Source organism: Sceloporus undulatus, chromosome 2, assembly GCF_019175285.1.
Source record: "Sceloporus undulatus isolate JIND9_A2432 ecotype Alabama chromosome 2, SceUnd_v1.1, whole genome shotgun sequence".
Classification (NCBI taxonomy): Eukaryota; Metazoa; Chordata; class Lepidosauria; order Squamata; family Phrynosomatidae; genus Sceloporus; species Sceloporus undulatus.
In genome coordinates, this window is record NC_056523.1 from 315,707,736 (window position 1) to 315,721,085 (window position 13,350).

The 13,350-nt window shown below is 35.3% G+C and overlaps 1 protein-coding gene across 17 annotated transcripts in view; it reads left to right on the top strand.

The window, feature by feature from the left end:
• TCF4 (transcription factor 4) overlaps window positions 1-13,350 on the top strand; it is a 438,455-nt gene that overhangs the window by 263,002 nt on the left and 162,103 nt on the right. For 15 of the 17 annotated variants that reach the window (XR_006102477.1, XM_042454744.1, XM_042454750.1 and 12 more), the window contains 2 exons: window positions 10,982-11,111; window positions 11,279-11,328. Coding sequence is in view for 16 of the 17 variants with exons in the window: in XM_042454744.1 (XP_042310678.1) it covers window positions 10,982-11,111; window positions 11,279-11,328 (180 nt within the window). In the remaining variant the exon portion in view is untranslated. Of the gene's footprint in view, window positions 1-8,981; window positions 9,001-10,057; window positions 10,169-10,981; window positions 11,112-11,278; window positions 11,329-13,350 lie in introns of those variants that run through there. The other 2 variants (XM_042454753.1, XM_042454754.1) reach the window with 2 other exon arrangements.

Sequence of the window (13,350 nt, forward strand, 5' to 3'; positions counted from 1 at the left end):
CCAATTTTTAAAAAGTTATTAATTAAGTAAATGAGAAACAGTGTTAAAGAGCCAACAAATGTTACATTTCCCAGCTAATTCTTTATACAAAGCTCAATTTGCTTAGATTTTTGCAAAAACATGTCTTCCTTTTTATTAGTTGTTCATATTTGGGGGACTGTAAGCTTTTGATTTGTTTAGCTAAGTAACAACTAACATGTTACCAACTAACATGTCAACATGTTCATCCTTTCCTAACAACATTACTATCTCTGGTTGCTTGTTTTGTTTGTAGGATTGATCATGGTGTTTGGTGTCATGTTGTTACAACAAGATTCCTTAACAAGAAATGGAGGGTATGTTTAAACAAAATAGTTCGTATAGAGTGTGGTATAGGGTGTTAGGGATGATGGGAGTTGCAGCTCTTCTCCTGGCTTTCACTCTCACCCCCCTGGTCAGCAGAAGAACAACCAGTTTGACCAGTAGCTCTGAGAATTGGCTGAAGATGTCTTCCAATCTTCTCTGGAGTCTGCTGGTTCTTGTTCAGCTCTCAAGACACCAGTCAACACAGTAGTCTTCTTAAAAAGATCTACTTTTATTCTAATATATACACTATGCACAAAACAATTCACTACTCACAAAACTCACACTACTATACTCCTCAATAACCACAAAAAGTATTGTCATACATTATTGCTTATATAGACATTTGTCTCTCTATTCATTATACAGTTGCCACCTCCTGGGCGTGTACATACATTATGATTGACATACCATACTTGGCTCAATCTAGACCTCACATTGCATCATACATTACTGTCCACTCAATGACTTTCAGGTGATGTCAATTTGCACCTTTTCACTTTGTCATTGCCTCATATGTCCTTGGCTTTCAGGACTTTCTAATTACATTACTTACAACACCTGTGTGACAATTCAATAACTTTTGCTGTGTCATGTTACTTTCAAATACATTCATATACATATTATATTTCTTGTGACTATATATCCCATGTGGCTTTTTCCTGACAATCCCCTCCGAAATAGAATATTGTATGTGAATTATATTGTCATTCCAATCAACTGAGACAATCTCTCATGTTTTTCAACTGTCAAAGCCTTTGTAAAAATGTCTGCTATGTTGTGTTGTGTCTCTATGTACTTTAACTCTATTTTTCCTTTCTGGACCATTTCTCTTACGTTCTGGTATCTTACACCTACGTACTTCGTTCTGTTTTTCAGACTTTCTGTTTCTGCCATTGCTATACAGGACTGCGAATCTTCATGAATTTCTACAGGAATTTTAAAGCTTTCATTCAAATCAATCCATAATTGTTCAATCCACTGTACCTCATTTGTGACTTCATTCAAAGCTGCGAACTCGGCCTCACTAGAGCTCAATGCTACGTTTGTCTGTTTTCTACTTCTCCACACAATGGGACTTTCGCTGTATCTTATAATCATTCCAGACACTGACTTTTTGTCTCCTGATTCCGAAGCAAATGAACTATCTACATAACATTCTAAATCAGCATTGCTTTTTCTAATTATCAACCTCTTGTCTATGGTTCCTTTCAGATACCTAATCAAATGTTTCACTGCTGTCCAATCCTCAATTCTCGGGTCGTTCACTCTTCTTGCCAAAACATGAACCGCGTATGAGATGTCTGGTCTGGTATGGCTAGAAATAAACTGTAAAGATCCAACAACACTTCTAAATAATCTTTTATCCTCAAAAGCTCTTGTAACTTCCTCTGACACAAAACTTGTAGTCATCGGAGTTTTCACAACCTTTGCACTCTGTAAACCACATTTCTCAATTAACCTTTCAATTTTCTTGCTTTGATTCAGCAAACAATGCCCTTCTTCAGTCCATTCTACATTTATCCCTAAATAAGACTTCAACATACCTAAATCTTTCAACACAAATTTCTCTGACAATTCATTTTTCACCAACTCAATTTCTTTCTTTGATTTGGCTGCAACGCACAAATCATCCACATAGATCAACAAAATTACATTTCCTTTTGTGTATACACAGGCATCTGCAACACTTCTCTTGTAACCTAACTTCTCCAATTCATCATTGATGCATAAATTCCAAGCTCTTGCACTTTGCTTGAGACCGTACAATGCTTTCTTCAACCTGTATACTTTCTGACTACCACCTACTTCAAAACCTTGAGGTTGCTCCATGAAAATCTCTTCTTCTAAATTGGCATTTAAATAAGCCGTCTCAAAATCAAAATGCTCTACTATCAGATCTCTCTTTCCTGCAACTGCTAATACCATTCTTAAACTCTCTGCTTTTGCGGTTGGAGAAAAAGTTCTGTCATAATTTTCAAACTGTTCCTGTGAAAAGCCTTTTGCTACCAACCTTGCCTTATACTTCACACTACCATCAGGCATGTCTTTCCTTTTATAAACCCACTTGCAACCAATGACTTTTCTATCCTTGGGTCTTCCTACTATTTCAAAAACATCTTTCTTTTCTAAGCAATCAAATTCACACTCCATTGCTTCACACCATTTCTCCTGTTCCTCTCTAGGAAAATTTTCTATTTCAGCAAAACTTTCTGGTTCTTCAAAAACCAAACAAGCTTTTGCATTGGTCACCACAAATCTGTCAGGAGATTTTCTAGTTCTTTGACTACGTCTAGGTACTAACTCTGTTGTTCTGCCTCTCTCTTCCTCATCTCTGTCTACACTGGAAGTTGTGGCTTTCTTACTGAATCTCTTGTCCTCTGTCATGCGTGTGGTTTTTGGTCTGGACATTTCACTATCTGAGGAGCTATCACTGCTACTCGTGGATGGTTCTTCTGGTTTTACTATAACCCCTCCATTTCCTGGAGATGCTTGGCTTTGGGTCTGAGTCTCTGCCTCACTTGAGTTGCCTAACTTCACAAACACTTCCTTATTTGCATGGAGTTTTTCCCAACCAGCATATTTTTCAAAGTTGGCAGATCTCGAATGTCTCACTTCTTTTCCTCCCAAATAGAATTTGTAACTGTTTCCAGAATACCCCAAAAACATCATTCTTCTACTCTTGGGTTCACCTTTGTTTCTAAAGCATGCAGGTGTGTACACATATGCATATTGACCAAAGATTCTTAGGTATTTAAAATTAGGAATTCTACCATATAGAACTCTATAAGGAATATCATCTATTACTGAATGATAGAGTCTATTGGTTATGTGTACAGCTGTCAAAACAGCTTCACCCCAAAAATTATCACTTACACCCGTGTCAGCCATCATACAAGCAGTTAACTTTTTGATTTCTTGAATCTTTCTCTCTGCAAGCCCATCCTCACTAGGACATGCAGGATTTGTTGTGTGGTGTGTTATGCCAACCTTTTGGAACCAATAAAACAATTCATTAGACAAAAATTCCTTATCACGTCATAGTAAATCAATTCCAATTCACATCCTGTTCACAATGACACTAATCCATTAGTGAATTTGATTTTTCAAATCGATTCTTGAAATCGATTAAAATCTACATCTGGTTCACACTTGTGCAGAATTGATTTATCAAAAAAGACGTGGAAAATATCAGCGTCAAAAAGATGCGGGTTAAATGGGTCTAGCGCATGGCCCTCCTCTCCAAATCGCTTCAGCAATTTGGTTCATGTGCGGTTCATTTGAACCGCTTCATACCCATTTGCAAACTGGTTTAAAACAGTGGGAATGAGGCTGGGGTATGGTATCATTTTCCTTTCTGTAGTCAGTCTGTGCTAGTGAATGGCATGATAAAGCTCTATCTGGTCTTGTATTTGGTTTTTAAAAAATCTTTGTTGATTCTTTTGTTCAACTAGCCTACAACTGCACAGAAATCATAACTTGATTTGCAAGTTTAACTTCATGCATTCTTTGTTTCTTTATTATCATGTATGCAATAACCCCCTCCCTACATGCCCCAAGAATAACAGATATATTACACAGAAGCTTTTGATCCACAGTCCTTTGAAAAATCAAAATGGAATGTTGAAGAGGTGTTTGCCAAACCTTCTACTTGCATTTTGCCCTGCATAAAACTGGAACACAGTGTGAAATGAATATTGCAAGGTCTTGTGGCAGCAGTGTAACACAGGAGAAATCTGCAAGACATCCACCTTTCACTGCTACACACATAAACACACTCACATACACATCACTTCATTGAGCCTTCAGGCCATTCTGCTTTTTTTTCTGCAAAAGAAGAGAGGAACATATGGCCCAGAGTCACTATAGATCACATAGGTTTGTGATTCTAGTGTAGAACTGCAGCTGTTTGAGTGTGAGAATGCCCAAACATGTATTCAATTTACAGACATTTGGCAAGTGTTCAGAAAAGGAGCATAATCTGGTTCCATCTAATACTCTTCTTTCTCTGTTCTCCAGCCCCATAAAGTAGTGTTTGATATCTGATCACAATTTAATAAAAGTGATAGAGAAATAGAGAGGAAATATATCCAGGAAGTCCACTCAAAAGGCCTTTCCTCAGAAATATTTCCTTCATCCTCATTTTTTTGGGGGGGGGGAGGAAAGCAATATTAATTTCTTCTTACAGATTATACAATTCATGGACATTTACCTTTTATACAAATTTATCATTAATTCAGATCAGCACCTCCCATCATGTTTTAATCTTAGTCATATTTGTAATTAAGGGTAAATATAATAGTTTGGGGAGGGATTATTTTTCAGACATTATGCTTTAAAATGTCGGTGTTTGTGTAAAATTAAAGTGCAACTCTCTAGATGAAAAGAAATTAATTTCATTATAGTCTATTAGAGTTACTGCCCTGTGTTGTTGTTGTTGTTTTAATATACTCAGTTATCTCTTTTAAAACAACCTTACTTTGTGATTCCATTTTTTAGCTGCAGCCATTGCACAGTTTATAAGGAAATATAACATTTTTTTTTTAAAAAAGAAGCAAACCAAAGCTGAAGGGAAGGAAACGAGAAGAGGCAAACTGTACATTAGAAACAGTATTTGTATTCTATATATTATGTAAATTCCCACCTTACAAAGAGAATTGTAAAAGGAATCTTATAGTGGGGCTTCTTTATTGAGGTTGCTTACCTGCCATCAAAGACCACTAACAGGAGTATTACACTTATGTGTGTGTGTGTGTGTGTGTAGTAAACTATGTAATATATGCAAACTATTGTCAGCCCTCTGTATCCACAGATTCTTCACCGCAGATTTAAATATCCACAGCTTGAAAATATCTCACACATGAAAATTCCAGGAAACAAACCTTAATTTTGTCATTTTATATAAGGCACACCATTTTACTACACCATTATATGTTGTAGTGAATGCTGGGGTCCTAGAAGGGCATCTACAGATTAATATGCTTTAGGGGATTTTAATAGCTCATATTATATTTTGGCTGGGGCAACAGTCAGCCTCAGGATTGCAGCCCTATGTATAACAGTTCCAAATCACACAAAATTCCAGAGGCAAATCCAAATGGGTTTTGCAGTTTTATTAAGAAAACAACACACACACACACACACACACACACACACACGAACTAACGAAGCAAAGGTAGAAGAAAGTGAATACTAGAGGTGACCTGTTACCAAGCTTGAAGTATGGTTCAAATTGATGGGCATCGAGAATGAAGAAAGCTTGTTGTAAACTGCTAAGGGAGTGCTTAAGTGCACTGATAAGTGTTATAGAGATGTACTTGCTATTGCTAATAGCCACCGAGGCAGGTGAGGTGGCCTGCTTATTGAGGTGCCTAGTAGAACTGATAGGGTATCTGTCTGGTTACAAACTAGAGCAAATTGCTAATGTCTGAGTGGTGGTATATATTCTCAAAATCATGTCCCAGGACAATAATCAAACACTGAATGGATTAACTCTCTGCTAAATGGTTTCCCAGGATAAAAGAATGGTTGGGAACTGTAGTAAATGTTCGGACGATTGGTGTGAATATTTCAGAAAAAAGCAAGCCCCTCTATCGGTATAGGAACAACCATCTTCTTTGGCCACACTCCCATCATTGATGTCTTGGGTGATCTCATTGTGATGGTTGCCTTGCTTACTCCCTTGCTGGAGCCAACTGGATTATGGCCAGATTTCCGGCTTGGTGTTGCCTTTACAGGTCTTTCAGTAGTCACTTACTTCAGCGTCCTTTTTAATATTAGAATGACATCAAATATGAGAGAGGTGATTGGGGGCCTGGTCCTGGAGTAACAATGGACTTGAGCATCCATGGAATTTGAGGTCCATGGGAGGTTGTGGAACCAAACCCCACTGTATGGACTTCAAAGCTAAAAGGAATTATACACAATATCACTAAAATATGAATGTTATAATAACTGGGTATGTAGTACTTTCTCCTTACTTCAGTGCTAGGGAACTTGTGGCCTCCAAATATTGTTGGACTCCAATTCCCTTTATTTCCCAGTCTGGCCAGTGAAAAGAGATGATGGGACCTGTAGTCCCTCAACATCTGGACATGTCTAGCACCCCTGCTTTAGGTAGTGTTCTCTGTGTTAACATTTCCATCTTCCTGTTTTGATCTGTGGAAATGCAGCCATGGGCTCCTGAAATGATTCATAGTCTTGATGAAGAGACCTGCCCTCTTGTATGCTGTAAAGCACTAGTTAAATTGATGTGCTTTGTAAATAATTAGGTGTATTCCAGTATATTACATCTAGTGGCAGGAAAGCAAAGGTAAAGCCTTGGGTCTGTAGATCTCATAAGCAGAACTCTTCATATGGGACTCTTTGTATGGTAGAAGGAAGGAGAGTCAATAGTCCAAAACATATTTCAGAAATAATCCAGTTTGATACCACTTTAATTTCTGTGGCACAATGCTAGGGAATTCTGGAAACTAGTTTTGTGAGACATTTATTGTTCTCTGTCAGAGAGCTTTGGTGTCACAACAAACTCCAGTTCCCAGAATTCCCTAATGTTCAGCCAGGACAGTTAAAGCAGTCTCAAACCGGATTATTTCTGCAATGTGTTTTGGACTATTGTTTCTCTGATGCCCTTCCCTCTTCCTATTTTTTTAAAAAAGTCTCTTCCTTCCAAGCAACATGGGAAGCTTACAGGGTGCAGCACAGAGGAATTGCCTCGCCTCTACCTCCAACAAGAGCCTTCACTGGATTGAAGTCTGTTCTGAATATGGAAATTCCAACCCATGTTTCCAACATTTTATTTACACTGGCTTGTTTCTTTCTTCGTAAAGATTTATACCTTGCTTTTCTAATCTTAAAGCACTCATGGCAGCTTTCAAGGTATTAATTTAAGTCTTTGAAGCATCCAAGAAAAAAGCAACTGCTATTAAAGCAAGAGAACAATATTGCAATAACAAATGATAAAACAGGAACAAAGATCAGTTAACATTAAAACAAAATAAAAGGATGCTGATTGCAATTAAGAGTCCAAATTAACAAGACTAACTTCTCTTTATGCCAAAAAATGTACCACTGATATGTCCAGGTGAGCATCTCAACAAAGACAGCCCCATAGTTTGAAGGCATATACAGAAAAGGCATGTTTTCTTTGTCAGCAGCTTCACCTCAGAGGGAAAGGGCAAATTTACTTTGTGCACAATTCCCAGGCTGCTCAGCATTTTAATCAACCATTTGAATTGATCCATAATGTATGTATTATTAAGGTGTCTTGCAATAATAGTAAATAAAGTATGATTGTTTCTTCTCCAGCAAGTGTCACAATTAGGCCTCAACCTTCTGAATGTTTAAATAAGTTTTAGATTTGTTCTTCTTGAAATATGCTGTATGACAAATCTCTTTTTCAAAACCGACTAGAGTTTGGAAACCTGTTTATGATATCTGGTTGTGGTCTGGGTTTCAAAGAGATTGTTTGTTTGTTTGTTTGTCTTTAAAGTCCAAGTCGTAGAATGCACTTACAGCATACCTCAGTGTATGTCAGAGCATATATCAGTGTATGTCACTTGACAATCCTGATAGTTACCTTTACAAAATGTTAATATGTTCTGTATGTTGACTGTAAGCCAAAGAGTTATATCTTTGAAAAGATAGTACTGTATTAATAAAATACAGTGTTAATAAAAAATCCTTGAAGCCTTATCAGAAAAAATTGGAACCTCTAAAAGTTAGTTTCCAAGTCAGCATGAAATACAGATGTTAAATCTATACTGCTTCATTCATAAGTTTATAAAGCCCGAATGTTACATTTTGGCTTCGTGGTTTTGCAGGAAGATGTTAGTAATGACTGAACAATAGTAAATGCCTCTTGTTCTGTTTGCAAGTATCTCAGAATGACTAGATATATATTTATTTTAGTCCTCCCCAGTGGAGTACTTAGAGAAGCCCCCAGAAGAGTACATAAATGCATGTTTTGTTCCCTCGGAAGAATGCGTTAGCTGTTCCAGTGAAAAACAAAGGCTTAAATAAAGACAAAATTAGAGGCGCTTTTATGTGACAAGCTTGAAGGGAGAGCCAGTAGTACCCTTCCTGTACTCTTGTATATGTTTGCCTGATAGTTATGTATTGAGTATAGCAAAATATAAATGCATTGCTTAAATGAAAACTAAAGATTGCTGTACATGTAATTATTATGAGTTCTTACCAAAATGCCTTATTTTTATGTGCATCTTTTAAAGGAACTGTTTTTATTACCATACCATCTTGCTCAAAATCTTCAGCTAAAATACTAGTCATTATTATTTGGTAGTTCACCCTACTGGTCTCACTGGAGCTTACTCTTGAGTGAACTCTGAAGACTGCTTAATAGTTTAAAGTCTGTGTTTTCCTTTGGGAGACTCATAGCCCCCTCCATATTATTATTATTATACTTTATTTATATAGCACTGTAGATTTTATAGCTGTTTTCCTTATTTCAGACTTCATTATTAGGAAGTGTCTTGCAATTCTCAAAACTGAAATATCTGGCAGCTAACTTTGTTGCCTGTGCAGAAGTTAGTCAGCATACAGTCAAACTCAGAAATGCTTTAAATGCTTTTTTTTAAAGCTTACTTCTGTTTCCTCTCACATTTTCACTGCAACTTGGTATTGAAGTATTACTTGAAGGCAAGTAAATAAATGGGAAGTATGATATTGTACTGTACTGGATTGTGAATGTGTATATGTGTATTAGTAGAAATCAGTTGAATCAAGAAAATGTAGCTATTGCATGTAATGTGTGAGTTATATATTGCATATTATGTGTGACTTTTAGATCATTGAAGTAGCCATTCCGTACTCAGCCTTTTCATGTCTGATATCATATCTGAATTCTATAGCTTTTATAAAATTGCAAATTAATAAGGTCTTGCATATTTTATCATTTTGTTCAGGACTACCTGCTTAAATCATATGAAATCTGCTTGTTCCCATAGTTATGAAAAATTGTAAACCTTCGGGGGGGGGGTGTGTGCGGAGGGAGAAGAAGTTTGCAGTACTTATTTCTAAGATATTTTGATTCCTAATTTCTTATTTATCAACTGTTAACTGCCTGCCAAACAATTTCTGATTTTAACATTTCCACATTTTATATGTATATTTATATGTAAAAACAAACAAACAAAAAACATCCTTTTTGATTTTGCAAAAACTTGGAAATTTGACCAGACATCAAAGCAGCTGATAATTGCATATCTAGGAGATGAAATTAATATCTATTTCCAGGATGAGAAAAGTTGTACTTGGATTTTATTTTATTTTATTTTATTTGGCAAGGTATTTTCCAGCTCATGAGTCATATTTGACCAACTGCTTTCAGAGGAAGGCATGGCACTTTGTTGAGCTATTCAAGACTCAAAAAGACTGTCTTAATTTAAAACAAGGAGCCTTTGTTTTAGTTGGTGACTGTCTTGTGAAATTTTTCAGTTCTCAGCGGGTTAACCAGGGAACAGGGGCAGAGTCATAATTGGCCTATTTAGAGTGTTTTGCATGTGAATAGTGTGTTAGTGAAGCATTACTAAGTCTGTTGTGAGTGACATGGTGATTAGAATTTAGATTAGGGAAAACACATTCTGTACTTTATCAAGTACAGTAATTAGTTCAGTCAGTAAAAGTTGATTACAAGTAACGATAAAGTTAGATTTTTGGGGTACTTAATTTTAAAATTTCTTTATTAAATGGAAAATTTCTTCATCATATAAATGGTAGTATCTGCACCTGTTTTATTGCGCATCAGAAAAATTAAAAGAACAATGAGTTCAGTGCAGAGTATAATCAGGGGATTTATATATTATGGGTAAGTTTCAATGTAGTTCTAGCAGTAGAATTTTTTAGAAAATGTCAGTCTTTGCTTTTTACATGTTGTGCTTGGATACCATTTCTCCCACTTTAGTAACAGCTGTTATCCATTCATGAGTAAGGCATTTCAGATTTGTGGATGTTCTCTTTCTTAATGCTATAGGGAGAATGGTCTTACAATATTTTGATAAACTTCACTAGTTTTAATCATCTGCTTTTTAGTTCCCAAAGTCGTTTAGCAAAACACTGGTTTCTTTTAGCAATGTCTTTTATTTTTACATCTTAATCATGCAGTATGTACCAGATTACCAAATATTATTGTAACTGTTTGCCACCTTTCTTATATAGTTATATTTAAACTCACTTGTCATTAGGCAGTTAATAACCATTTTTGTACGATGGAATTATTTTCTAGGAAATAACTTGTAAGGTAAAACTTTATATTAGTGGACACAATACAGTTTGCTCATGCAGAACAAGCAAAAGAAACAGGTGGAGATTTTTTTTCCCTCTCAGTGAAATTCCCAAAAAGTTAATAAATTCAACTGCTCTTTCCTTTGGGCAGTAAAACTGGAAAGCTAATTTTAATTAGTTTTTAAATAATTTTAATTAGTTCAATTCACTACAGAGATTAGATTTATAAGAACTGTTTTATAATATCTTATCATATAGTTTAGAAATGTATTTTGAGATTGTTTTTCAGTTTACTGTTCGCCAAAGCCTTTTAAAAACAGCTTTTATTTGCACGAGCATAGAAGAGATAGCAGACAAAATTTGATGTAACAATATTTATTTTCCCAAAATTTTCTAGCAAAGTCTCCTCGGAGGTGACATGGAAATGGGCAACCCCGGCACTCTCTCACCCACCAAACCTGGCTCTCAGTACTATCAGTATTCTAGCAATAACCCACGAAGGAGGCCTCTGCACAGTACCTCTGTGGGTAAGTTACTTCATACTACTTCTTCCTGTACATTTCCAAACTGAATTTTCATTCATAGTCGTTAATAAGAAATGTATGAGACATGCTGAGCTTTTTTGGAAGAAACTGCCAGGGATAGAGCCTACTGCAAACATATGCCTTACACCCACTCTGTCTCCTACTTTCAGAAGTACAAACAAAGAAAGTTCGAAAGGTTCCTCCAGGTTTACCATCATCAGTAAGTATTCCTTCTCTATTTCATTATTTGCATTTCCTTTGCTTCCTTTTACAAAGAGCGGTACTACTGGGTTTGTTTTGCAAATGGCAAGGATTTTTTTCCTACCTTATTAATTCATTCTAGTGGTAGATGAAATGAAGACTGGATGAAACATTTTCTTGTGACCAAACAAAACCTGGTGATGAGTATTATTTTGTATGGGTTTGTTTTGTTTGTTTTTCATACAAAGAGAACTTTGGAATAGTGCCTCTAGTTTCAATAGTTTTACTAGTCTCCATCTCCAGATAGGATGCACATTAGTTTCACGTGCTGGTTAAGTTCTTTGTCAGTATTACGCTGATTTATGGATTTGCATGTTAAAAGAGATTTGTGGAGAGGATTTATGAAACATTAACATGAGTCTGAGCCCAGAATAGAAGGAAGACATCTTCATTTCCCACTGAAGTTTTTTTGAATTTGAGCTTTAAATGTACCTGCACAAATAGCTCTCTCAGTGTGTGGGATTCCAGGTGTCAACCAGTTGACTCCAGGTGTTTTGAAAGGAATTATGGGACACCGTAATAAATGAAGACAGAGTTAATGCCCTGATTGTTCCATTCCCACTGTTTTAGGAATATGTCTGTGCACAGAGTTGCTGATAATATCCTAATTAATTACTTACACATATTTATACCGTTTTTGCAATTAAAGCTTCTTCACATTTTGTGGCACTTGCTTTGTGTGAAAAAAGCATGAATATACTGATTGTTTTTTGTTGCACACTGTTGTTGTTTTTAAAAATGGTGTACTGATGCAGTTTGATATTTTAGTGACCTTACAGATTAATTTGTAAATTAATTATAGCACTGAACTGTAATGTAGTAGGACCAAAAAAATAGTTTTAGGTTTAAATTGGTATTATTTAACTTCACTATTATTTGAGGAGAGGAATCAGTGTTGCAATGAAGTGCAATTCTACATCAAAGCAATCACATAATCAGTTGTGGGGATACTTTGTAATACCACTCATAGAAAGGATTCTAAATTAAATGGTATTTCAAATAAATCAAAATAGAATGTTCATATGTTAAAATACATATTTTTAATCTACTCCCATTATTAGTAAAATTAAAATGGCTCAGGAAAAATTGATGATAATTTTAATGCTATTAAAGTTTGCTATTTAGCCCCAGTTTCTGTTGTTGCATTGGTATCTGTTGTTTTCTGGACAAAAACATGCTAGTGTTCATAGTTTAACATAGTTTTAGTGTAGTTTCTTTTGATTAGGTAAGATTTAAGAATTAAAGGAACAAAATTAATGTATTTCATTAATGTGTTTGCTATGATGTAGTACATGTGAACTCTGGCACATACAGCTGAAAAATATTCATAAAATAAGAAATAAATTGGCAGCAATATATGACTTGGCTATTTTGGCTATCAGAGATAAAATCAGGGCAAACATAAGATTATATATTACATAAATGTTTTGAAATTTTGTTGTTTATAAAGTAGTTGATTCCCCCAAGTATTATTATAGAGATTAGGGAAAGAGTATTTAAAGTAAGAACTGCATTTAATTTTGAAACTTTATTTCTGATGGCTTTTGTGACAACTACAAGTGACACACACACACACACACACACTGCAACTGTTTTTACTCTGAATCTAGACAGTACATATATCATGAATTATATTAAACATTGTGGAATCTATTATTTAAATAACCTAGTAAAGCAAGCTATTTTATATGCCAAAATTATCTCAATTAGTGTACACCTCAAAAGCTCAGAAAATATAGTGTTTTATTTTCATCATTTAAAAAAAGTTTTCCTTTCTAATTCTGTTAGCTTATATTTCTCTATATATTTAATTAGTATATCCAATGCCCATTTTTACCATATCTGTTCAACAACATATCACCTGTTTAGATCAGAAAGTATTTTCAGTCAGAAAGTTGATCTCTTAAATATTAATGAAATTGATTTTATTTTTTTCTTCTCCATAAAGACAAATTCATAAACTTAAGGAAAGGCGGTATCT